Raw genomic sequence first — 26,943 nt, forward strand, 5'->3', positions numbered from 1 at the left:
ATAAGTGACACAAAGTCAGTGTGAATGTACCCATAGTCTACGGGCAGAGAAAAGGAAAAATGACAGTATAAAACCGAACTGGCTTTTTACCCTTCTAGGCTTAGGGGAGTATCTAGGGTTCCCCGGGTAGCATATTTTTTCAATAACTTTTTTGTTAATCTCTTTCATTTTTTGCATAATCCTACTCCATTATGTCAAGAATGTATCAAAATGATTAAACTATTTTTCTGCTGAACTCTTTCTAAAATAATTCACATTTGTCTTTGCTTTCCCCCCATGCAAACAGCAAACATTACAACTCATCTCCTTACAGTTTAATAATCTTTGATGTGTTGGTAGTTTGTGCATGTGCTTTACATTTTACACGCGTTCTCCCTCCCAACTCCCTGCTGTACCTCCACGCTAACGGGTGGCATGACATTAGATCAGTTCTGTTAAATATGTTATAGCGAGAGCAGCGTGTTATGTCATATAGCATCCTTTCGCAACGGTATTTTATGGAAAAATGTATAAATTTCGCAGTAAGCTCAAAATATTATGAAACAGTTTTATAAACACTACCTTTTTTTATGAATAACCCGATAAGCCTCTATTTTAGAGGCTTGTCAGCAGGTAGGGAGGAAAGGATATGAAAGGAATTTTATGAATAATACACCACAACACCCAGACCAATTGAGAAATAATCTTTCTTTGATTTTTTCTTGCAACTGACGGGAATCGAACCCGTGACGCCAGTTTCATAGTTGACCATCAAACCAACTGTGCCACGGCGCTTGACAATCATAATGACTTTTTTAAAAGTCATATTTAAAGTATTCCTGGTAACCCCCTCAGGAAATCACCGATTTTTTCACATTCAGGCTCGGAAAGGTTAAAAAAAAATTGTCTTATTAATTTTGAAATAGGTCATGTAACTCTGATCTTTAAATGGTTGAAGTGAGAACAATTGGAATTGATGTAATTTACTTTAAAGTTCCAATGAATTAGATTTTAGAAGCAAAAGGTCTTGCCATTTCTCAATGGCTTACATCTAAAAAAGAATAGGTATAAATAAAAAAACAATAAAAATAATATATTTATATTGCCACTTTCCTTGATATGCCACACTGCCTCATGTTTTAGCTTTAAGCATAGATCACTTATTCTCTTATCGATTTTTATGTTCTAATTGATGTATTTTTGTTTATCAGAGATTTTACTATTCGTGGTATCGTTTTGATTATGTATAAAAGCTATGGTAATTCATTACATGGTAACCATTCATTCCTCTCGGCTAGCCCCAATTAGGTAATAAATATAAGTCATAATACTTTGACTAAGACTATGATTTCACTCACTCTCGTATTGCCTAAACGTAATGTTTATTTACATAATTATGAAATGAAACTACAGTTTCTAACGAAAGATATGACAACATTTACGCTCCTTTCCTCAATCCTGACAACCTAGTCCTGCTGACCAATTGCAAATGCCTCCGACAGGATCGAAGCTCAGTCCTTTAGGACAGGTGTATGCCCAGCCATACACATCACCATTTTCCATCTTCGCGCAGGAGATGAATTTCTTGCACGACTCAGGGTGTGGGAAGTTTCCTTGATCGAGGCAGCGGATTCCACCTAAAAGTATATTGAGCGGGGTTTAAAAATTATATTTGTATCTTTTGAATAATTGAAATTGAAGAGCCTAGCCTGATGGATTTAATAATATTAGTTCATCTCTTAAATAAACTGAAAATGTATCGAAAAAATTAACGCTATACTGAAAAGGTTGTGATTTTTGCAACAATATTAAAAAACATTCTGTAACATATTGCTAAATATTAGTTCTGACATGGTGTTCGTATCACCTTTAACTCTGCATGTAAATTATTTATTTTTTTGTAAATATTTTGTATACTACGGTGATGGTAAAGGTGAAAGTGTATTTTAGTATTTGTATGTTGGTGTAGTAAGTGTGTAGTGAGTGTGTAGTGAGTGTGCTGACGAAGAGACTGGTACGTCTCGAAACCATTAAAAATATTTACTAACATTAATTAGAATATAATCAATTAAATAACTTTCAGATAACTTGCCTGAATTAAGCACAAGAACCTTGCCTTGTAAAGGTGCTTTTTCAACAATTCTCACATCATCATCGTCATAATATTCATAGTCTACGACCGTTCGGTAAATCTTCTTTACTGGGTTTATTTTCTCAAAAGCGGCCGGTGGGGATGAAGGCTTTCTTCTTCTCACGACTGGTGGAGTAACGCTCGGAGAATAGTAAATTTGAGGAGACACTGTGGTGGAAATACGCCGGCTCTTTTGCGGTATTGTGAATTTAGATCGGCTCTGATAACGTTGTGTCGTTGCGATGTAATCTGGAACCATGTAAAATGATAATATAATTTTTTTCTAAAAGTAAAAAAATAGTTTGCATAATTTTCAATAAAACTGTTTATCAATCCTAAATGTAGATCCGGATTTTCTTTTATCATTGAAATAATTTTTTTTCAAACTTCGTTTATTTCACATAAAATTTTGTTTTTTTTTTTCTATTTGAACACCTCACTCGGTAAAACCCGTGTCCAGGCATTCATTTACATTATTTTTATATTCTGTTCTATCATAAATAAATAAAAAATAATAAATAACACTGTATGGATATAACATAAAATAAAAATAGAAGTCATGCAACAATAATTCCGAGTTCAAATATACTACTGTTTTGGTGGGCATTTCTCGGGACCCAAATCCAGAAGCCACTTTTTAACAAGCAATTTTAATATCTATTTATTTCCATTTAATTTTAAATCAAGAGGTATAGTATTGTAAATTTTGGGAGCAAGATACATGTGACTGCTCTGACCAAACGATGTTGTCATTTTAGGTGGCACGAATAGTTGTCTCTTTTTTTATCTTGTTTCATAAATTGTATTAAATTTACTCCTGCCATTTTTTTTAACCGTACCGGTGCTAAGTTATAGTACTTTGTGTATTATTGTACCTACCTATAATTCTTATATGATAATCCACAAAAATTACACAGTTTCAAAGTCCGATTACAGTGATTACTTACTACTGGTTACCGATAAACTAAATGTAATAATAAATTAGGTCATCTGTTAAATTACCGTTTGGACTAATGAATGGAGCTGAAGGAGAAGCCAATAAATATGCCCTCGTTAATGGAACTTCTTCGGTGTACAAATTATCATCCTGGTCATCTTGAGCGTACGGAGGAATTGTCGGTAAAGGAGCGACACTTAAATGATGTGCAGCCACAGCCACTGCTGCTGTGACATCACCACCAATATCTGGAACATAAAATCATTATATTTTGGTGGTTTTTCATTTCAAGTTAGATCAGAAACATTTCTGTCGTTTTTACAGTCGAAAATAACTTTCTGGTAAAACAAAAATGCACAAGTTACATCGTATTTCGAAATAGTGGATGGTGGTTGAAGTGCTGAAATTTCAAATGCAGCTATCAATCTTATGTAAGTAAGTAAGACTTTTCTAAATGATGCTTTGGAAAATTTTATTAAATGTATACCTAACTTAGAGAAACTTTAATTTTAAAATAAAGTACCTACCTAATAACTTTTTTCACTGTTGTATAATAAATAGACCCGTTAAGCTAGGGTTTCCTAGGACAGCGGTGCCCGTATCTTAGCGGCCGTAGTGAACGGTGATACGGTGGACAGCCGTCGTAACAGTGACTAGAGAGTGTTTTTATTTTTTAACGATGTTATCAACATCGTTTTCCTAGGAAACCACTCTCTAGTCACCGTTACGACGGCTGTCCACCGCATCACCGTTCACTACGGCCGTTAAAATACGGGCGCCGCTGTCCTAGGAAACCCTAGCTTTACTCCTTACAAGCTACATAGATGTAGATCTTAGGACATTGCAAATATTGCGTTAAGCTAGGGTTTCCTAGGACAGCGGTGCCCGTATTTTAACGGCCGTAGTGAACGGTGATGCAGTGGACAGCCATCGTAAAGGTGATTAGAGAGTGGTTTCCTAGGAAAACGGTGTTAAATGGTGTTGATAACACCGTTTTCCTAGAAAACCACACTCTAGTTACCTTTACGACGGCTGTCCACTGCATCACCGTTCACTACGGCCGTTAAAATACGGGCACCGCTGTCCTAGGAAACCCGAGCTATACCCTCAACAAAATGAAAAAAAAAGATAGATGATTATTACGATACACGTGGAATCATTCAAATCATTCAAAAAACATTTGATATTATGTTTGCATAACTCTAGATAAATTTATTATCACTAGCGAGCAGCTGTCAAAATTTTCAAAAATGTGCTTGAAAATTAGAGATGAAAATAATCAGTAATTGAGTGAATTAAATAATCAATTAATTGATTGAATGAATCGTTCATTTCCGGTATTCCATGGATAATAGAGATCAATTAATTAGTAACGGGGGTGGGGGTGCAGTTTTCCCATGATCTGATATTGCCGCTTCCCCCCAGAATTACGGGTTAAATAAAACCATTTCCATTTTCATTCGAATGAATTTATTAATCAAATGCATTAGATTCTTTACATTCGAATCATATCTATAAAAATTAAACTAATTACCTACCCTATTCCATAAATTGGATTGTATTTACGAATGAAATTTTATGTATAAATATATTTGGTTTTCTATAGTTGTAGTGTAATTAAACCATTTGTCATCACACTCTATGGCATATAAATTTCTGCTTAGCATCACGTCTGATTATGACAAAAGTTTGTTTAAGTATAAGGGCATTGAAAACAATTATCCACACGTGGAAATGTTATTTTTTCTCGCGTTTTTGACGTGTCTATTTAAATATGCGCCATTAAATTCCAAAGTCATTTCAGTTAGTGATAAATCATTATATTGGGAAGATAAGGTATGCTAGAATAGAACTGAATCTAGGACCTCTGATCCAGATCCAACAATACTTCCGCGAGCCAACTGTTTGACTCAAATATAATATTGAGATAAAGCAGATAATTTTATAAAGAAATGTCTTTAAAAAAAAAAAAAATTCTTTTCCTTTTCCACATTCGCTCCTAAACAGAGCATGTGGACATCACCAAACGCCTTCAGGAGATCCTATAGCTAGCCAGCACTCTCACCTTCTCCCAAATCAATCCCGCGTCCTTTAGTTCCGCCGAATAAAACCGAAAGATCAGCATCGACGGTCTTACAGGACAGCAGGAGCTGGTAGGTGTAGAGAAGGCAACATGGGTTAAGGTTCTCCTGAGGCATCCGCAGCACGTGTTCAAGCCAGGTCTACCGCTGCACCCTCAAAACGCTCGTTATAGGAGGCTGCTGCGTCCGTTCTCGGACTTCAATGTTAGTTATGAAATCGAACCACCTTATGTCTAATATTATTCTTTAGCACTTACTTTCGAAACTCAGAAGTTTGGTATTTTGAGTAAAATAATCGGCATTTCGTTTTTAGTTTTAATAACATAAAACTTAAAAAAGAATGTGTGCTTATAATGTATTGTCAGTATTAATAAAATGATGAATTACCTTCAATACTTAATTCAGCTCCAATATTCTCATTGCTTCCTTTTTCTATCTGCACTAAAGTATTGTCTGATTTGATGACTGAACTGTACTTTCTACTGACATTCCGAGGGGATTCATCTTCTTTGCTGTCCCTTAATTCCTTGTTTTTTAAAGCATTCAATGGACGCTTTTGTATTTTAATGATTCTCTTCTTTGGAGAGATTTCCCCAGATGAACCTTTCTCTTGTACTTGTTGTATTGTTGAGTGCGATTCTTGATCCTTTGAATCTAAGTAATGAAATGATATACGAGTATATTTAGTTTTCAGGAATCAAGAATTTATTTATAACTGTAAATGAAGTCATCACTAGTAATTAATTAACGGAAAATTTGATATAAATATCATATGTCATAACTCATAAGTTGTGTGGAGTTTATTTAACCTCTTTTTACACAGTTTCGAGAAAACGCTGTGCAAAAATCGAACTAAAAAAAAAAGAACATTAATTTAACAATGAGTACCTAATATACCTAATTACGGGAGACGGGGTAATGGAATCCATACTCTTGTACGCAAATCCAAGCGTGTTAGATTGCGTTTTGTTATTGCAAAGTGAAAAGGCATGCGATAAGGTACGTAATTGCATCTAATGTTAGTTGGTGCATCGTACCCAAAAAGAACTGACGTCGGTTTTTTTGCATCCAGCCTCTAATTTTCTCTAATATTTGCCAATAAAATGTGAGTATTCAAAATACTTATAGTTTTAAATTTGTCACTAAAGCAGTCGTCAAAAACTTAAAGGCTGTACGAGGTTTGTTTAAATAATAATGAACCTTCATCACCATCATTCCCTTTCCGCACCTAATGGTGCATAGGGCGCTGCATTGGTACGGCAATTGCAGCGTAGATCATTTTTGTGACATGAAGGTAAGATGATCAGTCTTACGCTGCAGGTACCAGTCCAGGGACTATGAAATATTCTAGTGTGGAATCACCCTTTTAAATAAATATTTCAAATCAACCATATCGGGAATCGAACCCAAGACCTCTTGTATGGCAGGCTAACACGTTGACCATTACACCACGAAGCCGACAAAAACTTGGAATAATAAAAAAATGTTCCTTTGGGGTAATACTGGCCGATTGGTTTTCATTACCCTACGTAAACGATTTATAGAGGGTTTACAGATCAATCGTTTAAAAGTTAACACGTTACGTTTAAAATTAAACATGAACTGCTTCCGCAGAGCTTCCAAAGATATCAATTTGTGTATGCGTGGGCTTTTGAATTAAGTACTAAGCGCCCACCTCAAAGGAATCCCAGAAATAGACAGAGCGCAGTGATTTTTACTTCAGTTTCCACTAGTTTCCGGTTCGCGCGTAACTGCACATGCGGAAGGTTGCATGAGGGGTTTAGTTAACTTATAGTCGATGAATTAGGTATACAAATTAGGTACTTATTGCGGATGAGGTAATCACAAAATTGGCACTATTTAAATTATCCATAAAAATAATATTGATGATGACAATGATTAATGATATTATCAAAATATCTCTTACCGGTGCTAAGAGCTGATTGGGTGGTTGGTACAACAGCATCCGAAAAGTTGACGTCTGAGGATGAAGGAATAGCTTTAGTTGTAGTTGTGAAAGTAGCTGGACGTCTCCTCACTCCCACGCGGAAATTCTTCCTACTAGTGGTTTCGGGAGAAGCGGTAACTGTTGGACGTTGAGTCGTAGTGGCTGGAAAGAAACAATAAAATAATTCCTGTGATACAAGTCACGAAAAACAAAAATGTAATTATTCCGGATTCAATAACATTGCAATAAATATATGCAATTTTGCTTATTGATAAAAGCAGTATCTTTTAGCTAACTAAAAAACTGACTGATTGAAAAAAAATTGTCAAAATTAGTTTTTAAAAAATAAATTATTAAAATATATTCACATATTTGTTTTCGAATTACAGTTGTTTTTAGTGGGCAGAAGAGCTTGTACAAATAAATTTATTAATAAAAATACTTTCGTTGTTTATGTTATTTATTATGAGGAATATGGGATTAGGTAAGGACTTTGAAAGGAAATGGAAAGAAAATAAATAAAAAAAAGAATGAAAGTTAGGGTTCTAAGGATATATGATAATTTTTCAAGCATTTCCAGGAAAGTACATTTTTTTTAAGAAGTAGCTCATTCCAGTGTCAAAACCTTTTTTTAATGGGAATCTATTGATTTTTGTGAATCAAAAGATCCAAGACATTTATCAACGTAATTTCCATTATTTTGTCTACTAGAAAATGTCTTCTATTTTTTTAAAAATTCAACTGTCTTCTTACATTACATAATAATCAACAAATTTATTATTTAAGGTAGGTATCTATTTTCGGAATCTCTCGTGTTAACATATACCTACATTTCTATGCTAATAAGAATATCATATTATTGGTATAAAGGTTTCAAAAATCAAAAAAACTATGATTACCAACCTTTTCTAAAAGTATTGTTTTTAATTTATTTTTTCTTTGTACTGATTATTGTTTTTATATTTCGACTATCTAGAACGAGGTAAATAACACAAGTTAGACAGCCAAAGCACCTTTGTAGAAATGTGTAACTGTAATGTGCAGATTTAAACATAAATAAAATTACATTGTTTTTCGCATTGCGAATTGATGTACATTACCTACTTCATAAGTGTTGATGTAGGTAGAGTATAATTGGACACTCTTAATTTTATGTTGAAAAATACGTAATTGTATTAATTCATCTCCACCATAAAATATATACTTTTTTATGTGTTTTTTTCTTAAAATTAACGCATTGCATTTATTTATTTTTAACAAGTTAGATTTATGATATGGCACAAAGCATCCTTGTAAGGATAGGTTGCCTTAACATAAAAATAAATAAATAATTGGATTTACAATGTCCAATTATTATAATAATATAGCGCTATAGCGAACTCACTCCGAATCGTCGAAAATTAGTAGGTACGAAATACGAATGATGCACGCGCGCACGACAGAATAATCCAGAAAAACTCATTTAACAATTTATAAAAATTGAGGTCCTCGCAGTACGTTAAGCTGAGGCAAGCATTGTCGACAAAACTAAAAAGGAGTGCTACGTTGGTTTTGACATGTAAAGCAAATGGACATCGAAGAAATGACTAAAAAGATTCAAGATGCGGATATTGACGGATGCGGAAAAAAAAAAGACCGCGAAAGACATGGCATCACCAAATATAACAAAAACTTAAATATGGACACCTCAAAAGTCGGAATAATCAGCGTGCGTGCATGAAAAGATGCATGAATGAAAAGGAAGAGAGGCCTGAATACAAAGACGGAGTGGTGTGGTGTTTTATTATCTCTGCCTATCCCTGTATTTGTCAGCCTCGTGGTCATTACACCACGAGGCCCGTTTGCCCACCATGCAAGAGGTCTCGAGTTCGATTCCCGACATGGTTGATATGAAATATGTACTCAAAAGGGTGTTTTTACATTAGAATATTTCATGGTCTTTGGACTGTACCTGAAGTGTAAGACTAATCATCTTACCTTCATGTAACAAAAATGATTAATATACGCTGCGATTGGTGTACCAATGCAGTGCCCTATGCGCCATTAGGTGCGGAAAGGAAATAATGATGACGATTAACCCTGTTTTTTTTTTTTATTATTCTTACTAAAATATTACTAATAATATTAATGTTTTTTGATGATATTTCTTGATAAAACTCCATAGTTAATGATTATGATAAAATTATAAATAAACTTATCAGTGAAACTTCTGGGTTTGGTTTTTACTTTTTATTATTTTGACCAACAAGCGCTTTCGCCTAAGTAGGCATCTTCAAGATTGGTGAGTTGTTTACGACATTTACAGTTTTTTTACTATTCTTAACATATTTTGGAAATAAGATCAAATAAGTATTTTAACAGAGGACAGAAACATAAATATTTACAACTAGTTTGCTAAACAATTCATTTTTGGGAGTTTTTGGACCAAAATTGGGATTAAGTTTTTATTATTTAAAAGGTGGGAAAAACTTCATCCCAATTTCGGTCCAAAAACTCCCAAAAATGAACTGTTTAGCAAACTAGTTTTAAATATTTATGTTTCTGTCCCCTGTTAAAATACTTATTTGATATTATCTCCAAAATATGTTAACAACAGTATAAAAACTGTAAATGTTGTAAACACTTCACCAGCCTTGAAGATGCCTACTTAGGCGAAAGCGCTCGTTGGTCAAAATAATAAAAAGTAAAACTAAACCAAGAAGTTTCATTGATAAGTTTATTTATAATTTTATCACAATCATCAAATATTAAATTTTTTATACCATTTCCTAAAAGTCGTAAATAACTTGTGGGTTGTGGTAGAGTGGGATTTGATCCTCGGACCTTTGAACCGTGAGTCTACAACACTACGGAACCACAACCCGGTTTAATTGTATTTTTTTGTAAAAAAAATCAATATCTTACATGCATACAGTGTCGTAAGTACCAACTTAATCCGTGTAAATTAATTTCAAAAGTATTCTACATCCTCTACTGACGTAATAATCCTTAAATTGAAATTCTCAGCGGGTAAAGTGGAGCACCGATGTACTGGAGATAATCACATACATACATTTTACATAAGCTATTATGAATACATAACTATACTGTGTGGTGCACTCGTGATTGAAACTGATTGATCTCAACTTACTAGTATATTACAAGTGTATGGGAACAGCTTTCTCTGATTAATATTACCGGTCAGAATATGAGAAACTTTACGTAAGCAATCGATTAACAACCTGCTGATGCCGCATGCCGCCTAGTGACATATTACGCGTGACAACGTTTAGCATAGGTATCTCGCAATTGCGGGACGCAATTTTTTATAAATATGATAAAATAATATTTAATGCCTTAATACATGTTTGTTGGGTCCATTAGCAATAAGAAAATTAGACTTAGCATTGTAGATTCGTATAGAATCGTTAAGAATCTTATGAATCTTAGAATCTTGGACTTCGAAGGTTGATCTGGGCGTTACTGTGCGAGTTCCCTGACATTTCACGATCAGATGTAAACAGTTTGTCGCAAATAAAAGATGTTGAGATGTTTTCTGCGTCCTGCCAGGGTTTTTGGTTATACTGAGAATTCTTTAAAACTCGTTACGCGTTAATGTGAAGAGAGTAGGTTTATATTTCCACCTGATGACGGGTAATTCTGAATACCCGAAACGCGTGTGTGGCGTAAAAATGCAAAGTGTTATATTTATTTTATTTAAAAAATGCCATCCTACAAAGTTAATGCCGGAACAATAAATAATAGATTTGAGTGTCTAGATTATTTGAGGACCTTGTAAGTTGAAATATTATCTCTTATGGTAAAGAGGATTCAGAAGAAATGTCTTCGATTTCTTTACATTACTAAGTGAGGATATTTTCCATGGCTCTATAGCGCTGAGTTTATTTATTATTGTTTATTTATTTTACAGAAAAAACAGTCGACAAAGATATAATAACATAAAAAGATACGGTTTAAAGACAGACCAGCGAAGTTTCTAAATAAAAATCATACATATTAAATTGTGGTACAACAAAGGGGTGTGTTTATGTGTATTTGTATGAGAGTAAGTGTTCAGGTGTGTATAAGTGTAAGTGTGAGCATCATTAAATAGCAAGTGGGATCGTATCGCACCCAGAAAAATAGGTCTTAATTTATTCTTAAATAAATTAAGGGACGTGTTAAATATATCAATAAATGAAAAAAAAGCATTATCGTTAGAGCAAACGATAGAGGAAAGAGTGTTATGCATAGTTAGTGTTACAGACTGGCAGATGGAATAAATACTCATTTCTTATCACGCGAAAGGGGACACTAAGATTAATTTTGGAGAGTAGGTTAAAGAGTCTACTTTATTATTAAATAATTTATATAAATAGCACTCTATGTTGAACAATATTACTTTTTATTTTCTACGTTTCTGAGGCAGTTTTTCGATGCAAACTTCTCGTGCACTTTTAACGTTTTCTGAAGATTAAAAAAAACATAACAATTAGCATTTGCGATAGCTTTAACAACGCAAACGTTTTGATATTGTCTAGTTACTTTTTTTTTGATAAATTCTTCGATAATTTTTATCAATCGGTTATTAATTTTATCCGTATATTGATCAGTAGATCAAAATGAAATATTTATAATTCAAAATACGCCAAAAAAATATCAAAACACGTTCTTGAAGAAACGCAAGATACAGTCATAATTTGATTCTAAATAAACCAAAATGGCTTTAGATTGCTCAATGGTTCAGTTGAGTTCAAAAATCATAAATAAGTACTTTATGTATTATTGGGGGACAAAATTATATTTGTTCTCATTCTCACGACGAAGGAAAAGTATTACCAACTCAACATGTACTGAAATGACTGAGCATAAAGAGGTAGCAATATGAAGAGATAATGACTTATTATGTATAATGATCTCATTATGATTGCACGCGAGCGTTTAAGAAAATAAAGTATGGAAAACTTATAAGTACATTACGACGGCATCATTTTGATAGAATTGATTATATTTATTCGTACTTTATCGACGCCCTCTTCGTGGTAAAATGGTCAGCATGTTTGTCTACCATGCAAGAGATCTCGCCGAGGCATGGTTCAAGATGGACTCGAATCGCAAGACTTACCATCTTAAATGATGAAGATAAACAGCGGGTAGTGTACAATAACAGTGATCTATGCCCCATTAGGCTCAGAAATGGAATGATGATGGCTTCTTTCATACTTCTTCATCTTTAACTTCAGTTTCCCTATTCACTGACGTTCACTTCACTGAGGTTCAGCAAATTTTTCGTTCCCTTAACAATTTAATAAATGTATCAATGGTAGCAGGACACTAAATGCCGAACACTCTTCAAGTGGATCCGAAGATCTGTTGACGAATGACAACAGTTCGCCTTCTCCTGACGAGTTTTTTGTGATTTCCTCGTCATTAAAGCGAAAAGTTCGTAAAACAGGTCACAATCAAAATTACCCGCACGATCCTTACATGTTTTTATTTAACGTAAATTTAGAAATATTAAATATTTTTAAGTACACGAATAAATAAATGATATTTTCGAGAAAGGAATATGGAAGTCTAATCATTTACAGGGCTTATGACCTGTCATTGGCTGGATCAAGCGGCCACTTCACACAATGTGTAACATTCACCATTCTAAGCCCTGTAAATACCTAGACTTCCATATTCCCTTCTCTAAAATGTTCTTCATCCCTGTCGTAAATGACTCCCAAAATCAAAATATTGCAATAAAACCAACTGGTTCAAGAAGGGGGGAAAAAACTTGGAAAATCGTTTTCAGGCACTGCCTAGTATGTGAAATAATTCGACCAGAAGAATCTCTTCAAAACAGTAAAAGTTTCAACTGCTTAATTTCATTATAATCAATAGATGAAAGCATTGAAGAACTATGGATGTTCAAGCATGGGCAAAATGGTGAATGTAACGCAGTGTGAGGCCACTTACACCAGCCAATGACTGGTCATAATCCCTGTAAATGCCTAGACTTTCATATTCCCATCTCTAAAATGTTATCCATGTCTGTTGTAATTTGTTAATCTTAACGACTCCCTAGGGGGCGGAATCCAGTCTTTTGTCTACAAACAATTGGACAAACTCAAAATATTGTTATAAATCTTGTACATTATAAGCAAGGTAAAAATTTAAATAATTTAGTCGGCCTTGTGGTGGTCAGCGCGTTTGCCTACCATGCGAGAGATCTCGGGTTCGATTTCCGGCATGGTTGAAGGGTGTTTTCACACCAGAATATTTCATAGTCTCTGGACTGGTACCTGAAGCGTAAGACTGATCATCGTATCTTCATGTAACAAAAAATGATCAAGATACGCTGCGGTTGGTGTACCAATGCAGTGCCCTAAGCGCCATTGAGTGCGGAAAGGGAATGATGATCATGAAAAAATAATGCAACTCTCTTAAAAAAACAAAACAAAAAGCCATGGTAACGATTTCACCAATTAAAGTTAAATCTCGTGGTTCAAGGTAGAATTTGCCAAAAAATTACCAACGGTGAAATCACGTCAATATGTGGTTTTTTTCAAGCCTTTTTGCCCTCCTGGCCGATGATGGCGCGAAAAAATCATTTGGCAATCATTTTTGTTTGTTCTTAAATCGGTTTTGGTCCCGTGGTAATACGGAGATTTAAGAATCAAAGGTCTAAAGTTCCAACCCCGCTCTATCACGACTTGATTCCCTCTTTCCAGCACATTTATTTACGACTAGTCAAAAATGTCTCCAGAAGGAAAATTATTTTTTAATGAAAAATATCTCGGTACATTTTAATTATTCTCCTGAAAATACTTAACTCTTTAAAGACTGTGGTTCATCGTGTTACCACTAGTAAAAGACGGAATATTCTAAAGTTCAGACATTTGAAAAAAAAACATGAAGATATACTGTTAATAATTCCTTTTCCATAATTTATACAAATAAACATTTAATTTAGCCCTGTTATAGCAAAATAAATTAAAAATCATAAATACGCCGCTCATATTATTATTATTATTATTATTATGGATAACTTATATAGCGCCATTTTCGTAACAAAATACCTAAAGGGCGCTGTTTTACATAATACCCGCCACAGAACAACATTATTCCTCGTTATAAGTTACATCTTCGTGCTCGCTCATTCTTATACAAATGTCTTGCTGAATTAGCGGACATTCATTCTTCGCGTACCAAGGTTAAATATTTTTTGTATCAAAATCCAGCATAGTTATACAAATTTCACTTTCCGAACCGGTGTGAAAATGTCCATTTGAAGATTACAAAAAATACGACTTCATCATTAAAAAACATAAGAGAGAAATAATCAAGTCTTGTATCCTATGTCGACTAGTGTTACATCACAGCCACACAAGAGTTTAAAAAAATAAGGTTTTAATAACCTGCTCCGGGCTAGCTCACCGTCTAAAAATGTGTCATTATTGCACTGTAATTGTAAAGTTTTTTTAATTAATACATTTTAAGGTAAATAGAAAACCAATGCATGACACCCATTATAACAGATGACTCATATTATGACAAAATCGTATGTACGTACTATTAACTAAATACGCACATTGAGTATTGCTGAATGTACATGCATATTATTCAGTCACAAAATTTCATGAGCATATTAAAACTCCACAATAATAAAATCTTGACAAGGCAATAACATGTCGAAACCAACGGCAATTGGCGATGCAAAATGAACTAATGTAATGACAGTTACGTCAGCATTACGACAGGTAAACGTTGATGAATTTCAATGCTTAACTTGGCGTCAAATGACATAAGTCAGCTTTTGGGTAACCCGATATTAAGCAATGATAGACTCACTCAATAGACTTTAAAAAATATACTTGCATCTGAAATCGTCGATGTGACATATTAATAATTGTTCCTACTACAAGATATTATATTGTAGACGGACTTTTAATAAATAACTGTAATTTATAGATGAGTTCGTATTTTAAAATATAACTGTCTGAAGCATAATTTGTCAGCAAGTATGATTTCGTCTAGGTAATCCCCTTTCTAAAAAAAATATTAACAAATTACAACAGAGATGGAGAACACTTTAGAGAAGAGAATAAGGAAGGCTAGACATTTACAGGGCTTCTGACCTGTCATTAACTGGGTTAAGTGGCCACTTAACACATTTCTACAACTCTTCCACCTGCCGACTTTTGTAAAATAAAAGAGCTGAAACCTTTATCGTGTAGGTGAGATTTATCCGGCTGAACCAATTCACCTACTAGGCAAGGCCTGAAAACAATTTTCCAATTTTTATACTTCTTCTTTTACCAGGTAGTTAATTCAACAATGTTTTGAGTATGTTCAAATGCTTGCAGACTGGCTGGATTTCCTCTCAAGGGAGTTATTCATATTTAAATTTGTTGCAACAGAGAGGAAAAACATTTTTGAGAAGGGAATATGGAAGTATAGGCATTTACAGGGCTTTTGACCTGTCGTTGGTTCGTTTAAGTGGCCACTTTACACACTGTGTAACATTCACCAGCCAACGACATGTCATAAACCCTGTAAATGCCTAGACTTCCATATTCCCTTCTAAAAAATTTTTCCCTCTCTGTTGCAACAACTTTAAACAAAAATAATCTTAGCTTAGTTCTCTTAGTCTCTTACAACACTTGTTAAGTATAGGATGAAGCTAGCAACGAAATACGTGTCTTTTTATTATACGTCAGTATCAAATGTTTATATTATCAAAAGTTTATTCTGCATTTGTGGGTTATTCGGATTACGAAATGTTTACAAGTATAATATAATAGATTTAAATTAATTTTTAGTGGCTTCAGATTAGCTTCTGTATATCAGAATAAATATTATAAATATTATACTTTCACAAGATCAACAAACTATCATTACTTCGATTGATTTATTCAATTGTGAACATACATAATGGAATGTGGTTGCGTTGTTTTCTCTTTAATGTCCGATTCCAATTTAAGATCTTGTAATATACTAAATTTATATGGATACTGAATTAAGCAGCAATCATTTAAGTTTATTGACGCATTTATGAACTTATTTATTCATTTCATATTAATTTACAGTTTACATATTCTGCTTATTCACGAACTTATATATTATGTTTTTTTAGGCTGGAATCGTGTTAGCCATAACAATTAACAGGGAAGTTTTACATTTCGATGCATTTTGTTTTTGATTTCTAGTGTTTAACTCTTTAGGTGCCACAAGCGAGATAGTGCTACAGTAGGGTTGCCATATTTTGCTTGGGTCTGATCGGGACGTTCAGGAATACGGATATGTTATAACAAAAAGGGCAATTTTGTAACGAATTTTCAGAAATATAAAAGGAATGTTTTTCTTACATTTTATGTGGTGCTACTTGCGGAAAAAAGACGGCAGTCCGTACTTTTTCTATGATTCCAAATTAACATATTACTGCAATATTGATTACACAGTCCCTGGCAGCAGACGATATTTTTTATCGATGATATAACTTTTTCCACTATGGTTTTATGGGCAGGAATGAAAATAAAATACTCGCTCCATTTCTAAAATTTACATAAAAAACATTATACTTTTACAGAACCTATCAACTTTTACTATATCGAGGCAAGTTCAGCTTTTATAAAGTTCTTAAGATATATCAATTGCTGAAACCATTTGCCACCTTATTTTCACATTTATTGTCAGTACGGCTATGATTTTTGTTGATTAACAGCGTTGCACTGTGTAAGTTTAAATCGGGACATTATAGGTTTCATCGGGACGTCGCACAGTGGTCCGGATTTGGAAAACAGTAGACTTAGGAACCAAAGTAATTTTTTCGATTTTAAAAAAATTGCTTGATGTAGAAAATTTAATTTTTAACAATATTAATAATTTTCAATTTTTCGTTATTTTGAGTCTAGCGTGGTTTAAAAAAATACAAACGAAAAAAATGTATGGAGTAAAATTGTTTTTTTTTTCTCGATGCGTTTTAAAGTGTTAGCAACAAAACCTTTCGTTTATTAACGTATGTAATTAGTACTTTATGTTCATATTTTTTTCTCTCCTATACACTGGCAACCTTGGCGTTAAATCACAGTTGAACTTTCAAATTATTTTTTTTATTACACAACACAACAAATGTTTCTGCCAGAAGATTTGGTTTGGTTGGCACAACTATTTTTTCATTACAAATGTGAAAACCAAAATTGCCTATCACCTTCAGTTTTTGAAATATTCTCCAAAAACTGCATTTTAAAGTATGAAAACCCATGCATATTATTAGCACCTTCTTTGCGGTAATAATTCACCTTTAAGACTTATTTGATGAATCATTAAAGCAATTTCCTGCAGTTTCTGAGAATTATATGGAACAAATAATATGCAAAAAATACTATTTTTAATACCCGTTCATGGTAATGGTACTCTAATGGCTTATTTGATGCATCACTATGCAATTTCCTGCAGTTGCTAAGGATTATATGCAACAAATATAAAAATAGACTAATGAATACCCGTTTAATTTTAATGGTACCCTAATGACTAATTTTATGTATCACCATAGCAATTTACCTACTTCTTATCGGAATTTTAAACCATGTTAGACTCAAAATAACGAAAAATTTAACATCACTAATATTTTTACAAATTAGATTTCCTGCATCAAGCAATTTGAAAAATATCGAAATAATGACTTTGGTTCCTAAGTCCACTGTTTTCCAAATCCGGACCACTGTGCGTCGGGACAGAGGGCTCAGTAACGGAGACAGTCCCGATATATCGGGACGGATAGCAACCCTATGCTACAGGGAAACATGAACATATGCACGAAAACATCTCGAATATGTGTTACCTCCAATTGAACACATTACCTAATAGAGAGACAGTTCCATTTTTGATGCCGCATGACATCCTGCTCCAAAACTTATCCCTATTGACAGTTTTTTTTTCCGAAAGGATTCTAATACCTGTTGAATTTGCCTTGCATTTAAACGGTTATGAAAAGCACGCGGAGATGGCGGAGTTCACATATTCCTATCAAACTTTACACATTATTTTAGATTCTTTTATTTGTATTTTCCAATGTTTGTGTAGCAAATAAATTAGTAAATTATTAGACCTCGAGTCCATCGGCCATTGACCACCAAGATATTTGAAGGCAGATAACATGGCGGACGTACTGACCTTATTAGAATATTATATTGAATATCTATCAGGGTTAAATAATTCACGATCGTTTGACAAGTGGATATCGTGATATTTTTAACCTCGATGATGAGACGGCTAGATTCCTCGACGACGAATAACAAAACAAAACAATTTGAGTTCAACATCTTGCAAAAAAGAGCGTGTTGTAGTTATAATTTTAAGTGTCCTTGGGTAGTCTTTGGGTAAGTCTGCTACTTTTGGGTGCGCCGCCGGTGACCAGCATTGAGTGTCACCTGGGGATGTCCAGAATGTGTAGATTAGTCAATTCATCACACGACTTGGAATTATTTGGGATAGATCTTCCGGCTTTTTGTAGATTTCTTCGCGACTAAAACATTGTGGGATGAAGTTGGATTGGTATGGTTTACCTCGAAGTCTTATGTCTTTCGTTTTTATGAGTATATTGTATGCCATTATTGTATTTCCCTTGTTTGTATTTGCTACATAGTTTAATGTTCTTTTTGTTTAGTTTCTTGTATTTATGTTTCTTCATGTAACTGTTGTAATTGGCTTAGGCCGTATACAATAAATAAATAAATATTACTAACGATATTCCTGATATGTGAACACACCCTATTGTGCTGTTATAAAATTGTATTACATAAAAAATGTATTTTTAAGTATTTTCCGTGTTTCACAAATATATTTTGTGGATTCTTCGTTTAGTAGTCAATAAAAAAAACAAATATCATGAAAAATGTAACATTGATCAATCGGGGGCAATGCATTTTACATTTATGTTTAAAGTAACCCAATTAATAATCATCAAACGATTATTCAAATAAGTTACTCATACATCAATCATCGTCGGAATAATATATTTAATGATTAACATCAGTATCACGATCACGGACACAAGATTCACGAGGTAAGGAATCACAAAAAACTTGTTATAAATAAACAAAATAGCTGATCATCCGTTAGAGTTTGGTTACTATTACATAAGTAAATTATTGAATACTTAAAAACTAATAGCTGACATGTGTACAAGTTTTTTATACACCTTTTGATTTGTTATCTTAATGATGGCGTGCATTCAGGAAACGATTAATAATAAAAATAATGACGTAAAAGAAAGTTGAGCACATGTGTGTCCATATTAATACAATATATTATGCGATATCCATAAAAACATATATTATGGATTAAATCATTATTTTCTTTTATTCGATTTGTAAAGATAATTAAAAATTGGCACACTGAGATACTAAATATTTTATTAAAGCTTACGTCACCTTTAATCAGTCTACAAATGAACCCTCAATGTTGCAAAAAATCTTACTTATCGCAACAGAAAGGAAAATCATACAAGGGAATATTAAAGTCTACAAGGGTTCTTAAGAGTCCTCAATTCTAGGGTACCTATTCTGTTCTAAGAAGAACCATACAGTGTTAATTATTTTGATTGTCGTTATTGTTTACAAATCATCCATATATTTTATTTCAATTTCTTTTGTGTTTTCTACATGCTTCAGCGATTTTTTCCTTCATTTGAAGTTTCTTACGATTTATCAACCTGACTTTAAATCGGCATACTATTTTAAGAAAAAAAATCTTATGAACTTTAACTAAATGTTTTTTTTGGCTTAGATATATTTTTTCTGGTTCTTGTTACATAACAGACAGACATTACAGACTTCAAGAACTCGGCAATAGTTATTTCCACGTATCGGATATATTTAGTGTAGGATATTGTTCCTATAGAATAAACCTTTTAAACTTATTCAAAGATGGTGAATGGTAATTATAATTATTTATTTATACATTTCATAATCTACCCACTAATGTTAGAGACGCCCCTTTTTTATTTACATTTAAGTCAAGATTAAAATGTCACTATCTAAATATTTAAATTGTTCTTTTATCCTTCTTCTTTGCTTCCCATCCCTTCTCCTCTCTTCATAGTATAGCGTTATTTTTTTTAATAATTTTTTTTTTGTCAATCTTTGTTTTTAATTTTTGTATAAAATTGTAAGATTCAATATGTCCATGTATTTGTAATTTTCTCAAATTGAACGGTTTGGGTAGGCAGGAAGAAATTGCCTTAAGGCAATATGCCCGCCCTTATATGTTTATATATTGTATATGTATTATAAAGTTTCAAATAAATAAATAATATATACAATTTTTTGTTCACTTTGCCCAGCTGTATGAAACAGTACTTACAATTTTCTTGTTATATTACTTTAAAATATTTTATTATTTAATTTCTTTTTTACATTTATTCTTAAATTGTTTAAACTTTCTACTGAAAATATATTGTATAATTTTTGGGTTAATTTTTTGTATTAATCTTGTATAATTTTTAGGTGTAATTTTTTTATAAATCTTGGGTAAAAGGAAATTTATGTTTAAAAAAAAAAAGAAATATTAAGCCAAATATGTTAGGATTATAATTTTTTGTAAAAGGCAGATATGGCGTTTACGTTAATAAAATAAAATAAAATAACATTGGTGTAGCTACTTAGAGCAAGATTAGTGTTACCTGGGGTGCTTTTCTGAACCGCTCTCGTGGCACGACAAAACAGTTTTTCTCGTGTATTTTGTATGTGAATACAGTAGATAATACGGGCGCGAGAGCATTTGAAATACCATCCCTGACAATACTTTTGAAATGTATCAAATTTAAGGGAATTAGCGGCTGGACAAAGTAGACAACTTTTTTTATTTTTAATTAATTATCCCTCATTGGATCGAAGTAGCGCGGTTTACGGTGAATATTATATTTTCAATACAGAAAAAATAATTTAACTTTGTAGATAAAATTCACGACAAACGTTGACTTTGCATTGTAATATGGGCCTTGGTCTTGGAAAAAAATAATAACGTTTTGTCATAAATACGTATTATTCCTCATCCGAAAGCGGATATAAAACGCTGAATAAAGCCATCTAATTTCTTAGACTAATTTCATTATTTGAATAATATAACATTAAATAATCTTACTTATTTGAGTTTCAAAAAATCTGGCTGAAAAAAAAATACCTCTGATATTATACATAAAAAGAAAATATTTATTTCTTGATTTATTGATTGATTTTGTGTTTATTTTGTAGAATTTTATATTTAAACTTATAATATTAGAAATCAAACACTGATTTGAGTCTACTTAACACTTTATTTTATTTTTACAAATATAAAAACAAAAATTTCATGACAATTGTTTCGCCTTGTTAGGGCATTTTCGAACGAATGTGAATGATGAAATTAGATAGATTGAATGTCCTTATAAAGTTATATAATTCAAGGTACTTAAGTAGAAAATAATAATAATCTTATGAACTATAGCATGTTTATTTATCACAATTGAGGGAAAAACCAATGGTTAAGTAAAATGGGTAATAGGGAATTTAGGTATTTATATTTGAATTTCGGGAAAAATATAACAAAGTAAGTTTTTATTGACATACGTTTGAAAATCGTTTGATAATGCCCTAACAAGGTGAAACAATTGTCACGAAATTTTTGTTTTATATTTGTAAAAATAAAATAAAGTGTTCAGTAGACTCAAATCAGTGTTTGATTTCTGATTTTATAAGTTTTAATATTTATTTCTATTGAAATGTTATTTTGCTGTTATAAAATACATGTTTTCTAATATTAAGCATTTTAAAAACCAATTTTAAAAAAAATCCAACTTTTAAGGCCCAATTCCATTCCGAAAGATGCGATAGTAGTGGTGAGTATTTTATTCGTAAAAAACGTGATGCCTTTAATTAAAATCGATTATTTTTTGGTTTGCCGCCAATTAATGTTGTAACGACTGGAATGTTTTAATAAAATCTTCTCAAGCACATAAGCTGGGGTATTCTTCGCGCACGAGCGGAGATCTGGAGCACTATCCGAGCGATATGTGAAACAGAAAATTCAATACAAACATGGTACACATCATTCGGATCCACCACTTTGCTATGGTAATATATGCACGGTAGCTGAACTCATTTCAGAGCCGAAGTTAGTATAAAACAGACGTTCAAAATATCGTTATCTAAGGGCCGGTTTTATAAACACCCGTAAGTTACTTTGATACCATAATATTTTATGTATTTTTCTTCTTCTTATCAGCCCGTTTTTCTCCACTGTTGGATATGGTCTGTATAAAAAATGAAAAAAAATGTTTAAAAAAAACTCATTTGGAACGCTACATAAATACTAATATTTGCTATTTACTATTTCAATGTTGAATGTTGAAGAATTAAAACTTGAAAAAAGCTGTAGTAAACATTAACACAATACGAGAGTATCAGATAAAAATCATACACAACCTTTTAAAACGAGAAAAGGACAGTCGAGACTAATAAACCATGGACTGAAATTATACAATAAACTACCAGTCAAAACGAAACAAAAGACTCAGACAACCTTTACAAAAGATGTTGAAAATATTATTATTAACAGTAGAATGTGAATTTCAAAAGTAAAAATATTTTGTTAAATGTATGTAACCCGTGAGGGTTTATCAATATTTTTTTTTAAATGTATTTAAATTCTAATGATCGTAAAAATTCGCTTTGAATATTCAATATGTTTTCAATTGTATTACCAATTCGTGAAAATACCTTATTAATCCGCATTGTACCTAAGTTCCTTGTACATTTAAAAAGTATATATTTTAGCATCACATTTAGTTCATTAAAATAAATAAGCATTGTTTCTAACCACTTAATATTTATTTAATTATATTATACTAATTAGGTGGTGAGGAGTGAAGGGGTTTTATCAAATTTAAGTATTGCAAATGATCTAATTTCAACCCTTACTCTTAACCACAAGCACAAAATAATACATGCACAAAGACTTCTTATTACCTCCGTATGTAGATTTAGTATTTACTAGACACTGTTAAAATTATAAAATGGTATAATGATCATTACTAAATCAAACCGTGATAAGGAATCCCAAATCGGTAATCAAATAAATATTAAGTAGTTTAAAAAAGGTTTTTATTTTTAAATTTATGCATGTAATGAAGAACTATAAAGTAAGTGCTTAAAGTATTAATTTCTCTTTTTTTAAATAGATTCACCAGTTCGCTTCTGTAATATCTCGTACTGTCCATTAGCTTTTCACGAACTGGCTGAAATGCGTTGATCTCAGGAAAACCGTAATGACGGATGATATATTGTTTCGAGAATAAGAGATAATTACATTTTTTTATTACACTGAGAACAACGCGTTATATTTATTAGAATACTTTTGCAACACATAATGTATATTGTCATTACTTTTGGTAAATTCTAGTATACCTACCTACCAAAGGTGTAATTACTGAGGAAAAAATAAAATATTTGGTTGTTTAAAAGAATTTTAAATATACACTATTACATAGAACGAGCAAAACCCAGAGCCTTCCATACGTGAGTCAAGCATCTTAACCAATACACCGCGAAGGCCAGCAATATGTTTACCTCGTACGCAAATGACAGAATTTTGAAAAAAAAATATCAACGTCAACAACATGATCATAATACCGGAGTAAAGATGAAAATCAGACTTTCATTTAGAAAAAAGGTGAAGACACAAATTTTTATTTTATGGACAAGCGCCGTGGCGCAGTTGGTTCGACAGCTAGCTGTTAAACTTGCGTCGAGCGTTTGAATCCCGTCAGTTGCAAGAAAAAAATCAAAGAAAGGTTATTTTCTCAATTGGTCTGGGTGTTGTAGTGTATTTGAATAACATCCTTTTATATTCCCTCTTCCCACTTGCTGACAAGCCCCTTAGCGAGTTATTCCTTTAATATATGTACGTATATATAAATGTTGTATCCCAACTCAACACAAGGCTCTTGGCCTCATAGAGTTGTGGATACGTTATTTTTTGTAATATACATAAATATGTATTTGTACATGAAAAATATAAATATATATATATCACAATTAACTTTCCGCACCTAATGCTGCATAGGGCACTCCATTAGTGCACAAATCCCAGCGTATCGTAATCATTTTAGTAACGTGAAGGTAAGATTATCTGTCTTTCGCATCAGGTACCAGTCCAGGGACTATGAAATAAACTAGAGTTAAAACACCCTTTTAAATAAATATTTAATATCCACCATGTCAAGAATCGAACCTGAGACTCCTTGCATGGTAGGCAAACGCGCTGACTATTACTGTACAATTAAATTATATTATATAAAGCAGTAAAAAAATATGAAGGAAAAAACAATTCATATTCAAACTTAAACTTAAGACATCTGTGTAAAACAATTTATAAATTCAAATACATACTCGTAAAATGTTATTATTAGAGCACACTACTTCAAAATAAATATATATATATATTGAATGTGTATCGCAATTTGCTGTATCTTTTTTTAAAAAAAAGGTTGTGGGCAAAGCAGTATTTTGCTATATCTTATATTTATAATAATTTTTTCGAGTAATTAAATATTTCAAACACTAAAAAGTAGACTCCAAATAAAAAGTATAAATCTTTCGTTTTCGTACTTATGTTATTAAATGAATACTAGACAATAGCGGATGTATGATTTGTATCATATATTTGCTTGCTATCTTATTTCAGTTTTTATGTACATATTATTACTTGTTACTTTATTACTATTTGTTGCTATATTATTGTTTGTTAACATACCTATGTGTAAATATTTTTCTGTCCCAAAATGAGTTTGTTGTAACTCCTGGGAGTACAAAAAAAAAAAAAATTTGTATGATTTAATAAATAAAAATAAAAAAATAAATAAAAAAATATGTGCTAACTTTATTTGTGTTCTTTGTTAAAAATGACAATAGAGTAAAAAAAAAAAAAAATATTTTTTGCGTACAAACATCATAGTTTAAAAAGAAAGTAAAGAAACATGATAAAAACTAAATTAAATTTGCAAATTAATCACTTGTTTTGCGAACTGTTGTCAAAAAGTGTGAAGTAGAACCGGAACCCTTACCTGGACCAGTGTTTTCCACTTGATGGCTACTCTCAGGCAAAAATCCCGAACAAGGAAATCGAGTGGAGAAAAGTCCGCCTCGTAGTATAGTGCTTAGCATGTTCGCCTACCATTCTTGATGACCTGGGTTCAATTGACAGGTTGGACGTGAAATATTGATTTTAACTGTTTTTTAAACTGCAGTATTTCATTTTTGCTGGACTGGCACCTGAAGCGAGGACTGATCACCTAACCTCTATGTAATACATTATTAAAATACACAGCAGTTGGTTTGCCAATACAGTGCCCTATGTACCACTGGTCGGAAAGAAGAATGATGATGATGATGATGATTACATACGATGAGGATTGAGACACTTCACTCACGCACTAAAGGTTCCGGGTTCAATTCCCGGTGAGAACACAAAAATTAAATACGATTTTGATTTAATGCTGTAATTGGGCCTCCGCCCTGTTGTGGTATAAAAAATGTACTTAACAGTAACCCTTAAATGCTTGAAAACATGTCATATATTTGTTTTGGAAAAAATAACATTGTGAATCTTATTATTACCCAATAGGTATATCATTTTTCATGCTAATGAGAATCGTAAGCCGTTAATTTTTTTACATTGAAAACCTTGGCGAAAATTCACAATACAATAACTCGAGATTAAATAAATATAAATTCCAAGTTAGGTAAGTCTTTTTTGGGTCACACTGTTTTGACACTTGTTACTCAAAAAGTTATGGGAACTTAGTTGTGTCACGGAATAATATACCTTGTGCCAACGTACCGAGAGAACGTTTTCTCACGACATCCATGTCCGCATGCTTCGCAAGCTGTAGGTACTCTTTGGACGTGAGAGCAAATTTTGCAACGGATGGCCCAAAAAAAAGTACATTAGCATTTCAATGGTTTTAATTATTATGTAAAAAAAGTGTAAAGTTTTGTAATTTGCTAACTACGTAAATATGTTGACAAACTTGCAACATACTGCATTACAGGTTTACTTTTAATTATTTTTAGTTGACATATACATAATTATGTAAGTGTGAAAGAAAATACATTGATAAATTTTCATAGTATTGAAATTTATCGCAACAGAGAGGGAAACAATTTTGAAAAGGGATTATGGATGTCTAGGCATTTACAGGGCCTATGTTAAAATATCCATATTTCCTCTATTTTTCCATCTGTTAACTTTTGTGAAGTAAACGAACTGCAACCTTCATTGATGTGGGTGAAACTCATCTTACTAAATTATTTTTCCTATTAGGCAACGCCTGAAAATACTCATGTATTCATTTTTTAATCATGTTATATATATGGGTGAGGGGAACAATCACACAAGTCAAAATGCCTTACTTATCAGGAGATAGTTTTTTTTATCTCAAACATTGCGAGAGTCAAAACTAATATTGAAAGAATATCCCTTTTTTCTCCATGCTTATAGAAATTGGATTATTTATAATAATCTGGAATATTTAGCTGGGTGATAATTATTTCATGTTTCATCGTTTAAGGCATAAACATTTGTATAAATTAAAAGCAAAGGTTTTTCTTCGTGAAAATGGTTTTGTAGCCGATAACTATCAAATGTGTTTTGTGTAATAAAGTATATTGATAATATTATCCTTAATACCGTTATTTGACTAACGTGTTTTGCAACACGTGTAAACATAGTTTCATACTAAAAGATGAGAAAATAAATAAAAAAATGAAAAAGTTGACTTACGTGATTGTTAGGTTAAGTTGAATTTACATTTTTTTACAGATATAAAATGTCTCATTCCTTAGTACGTATAATCACAATA

At 32.4% G+C, this 26,943-nt stretch overlaps 1 protein-coding gene across 1 annotated transcript in view; it reads right to left on the bottom strand.

Annotated features, from left to right (window-relative positions):
• Window positions 1–222: 222 nt before the first annotated feature.
• Window positions 223–26,943, bottom strand: part of Cht6 (Chitinase 6) — a 224,199-nt gene continuing 197,478 nt past the window's right edge. The window contains exons 21-25 of the mRNA XM_088229146.1: window positions 7,056–7,238; window positions 5,516–5,782; window positions 3,113–3,295; window positions 2,072–2,359; window positions 223–1,616 (exon numbers count right to left, since the gene is read on the bottom strand). Of these exons, the coding sequence (XP_088085272.1) occupies window positions 1,432–1,616; window positions 2,072–2,359; window positions 3,113–3,295; window positions 5,516–5,782; window positions 7,056–7,238 (1,106 nt within the window). The 3' untranslated portion in view covers window positions 223–1,431. The remainder of the gene's footprint in view (window positions 1,617–2,071; window positions 2,360–3,112; window positions 3,296–5,515; window positions 5,783–7,055; window positions 7,239–26,943) is intronic.

Source organism: Micrasema longulum, unplaced genomic scaffold (assembly GCF_059751315.1).
Source record: "Micrasema longulum isolate JH-2025_06_02 unplaced genomic scaffold, ASM5975131v1 h1tg000049l, whole genome shotgun sequence".
Classification (NCBI taxonomy): Eukaryota; Metazoa; Arthropoda; class Insecta; order Trichoptera; family Brachycentridae; genus Micrasema; species Micrasema longulum.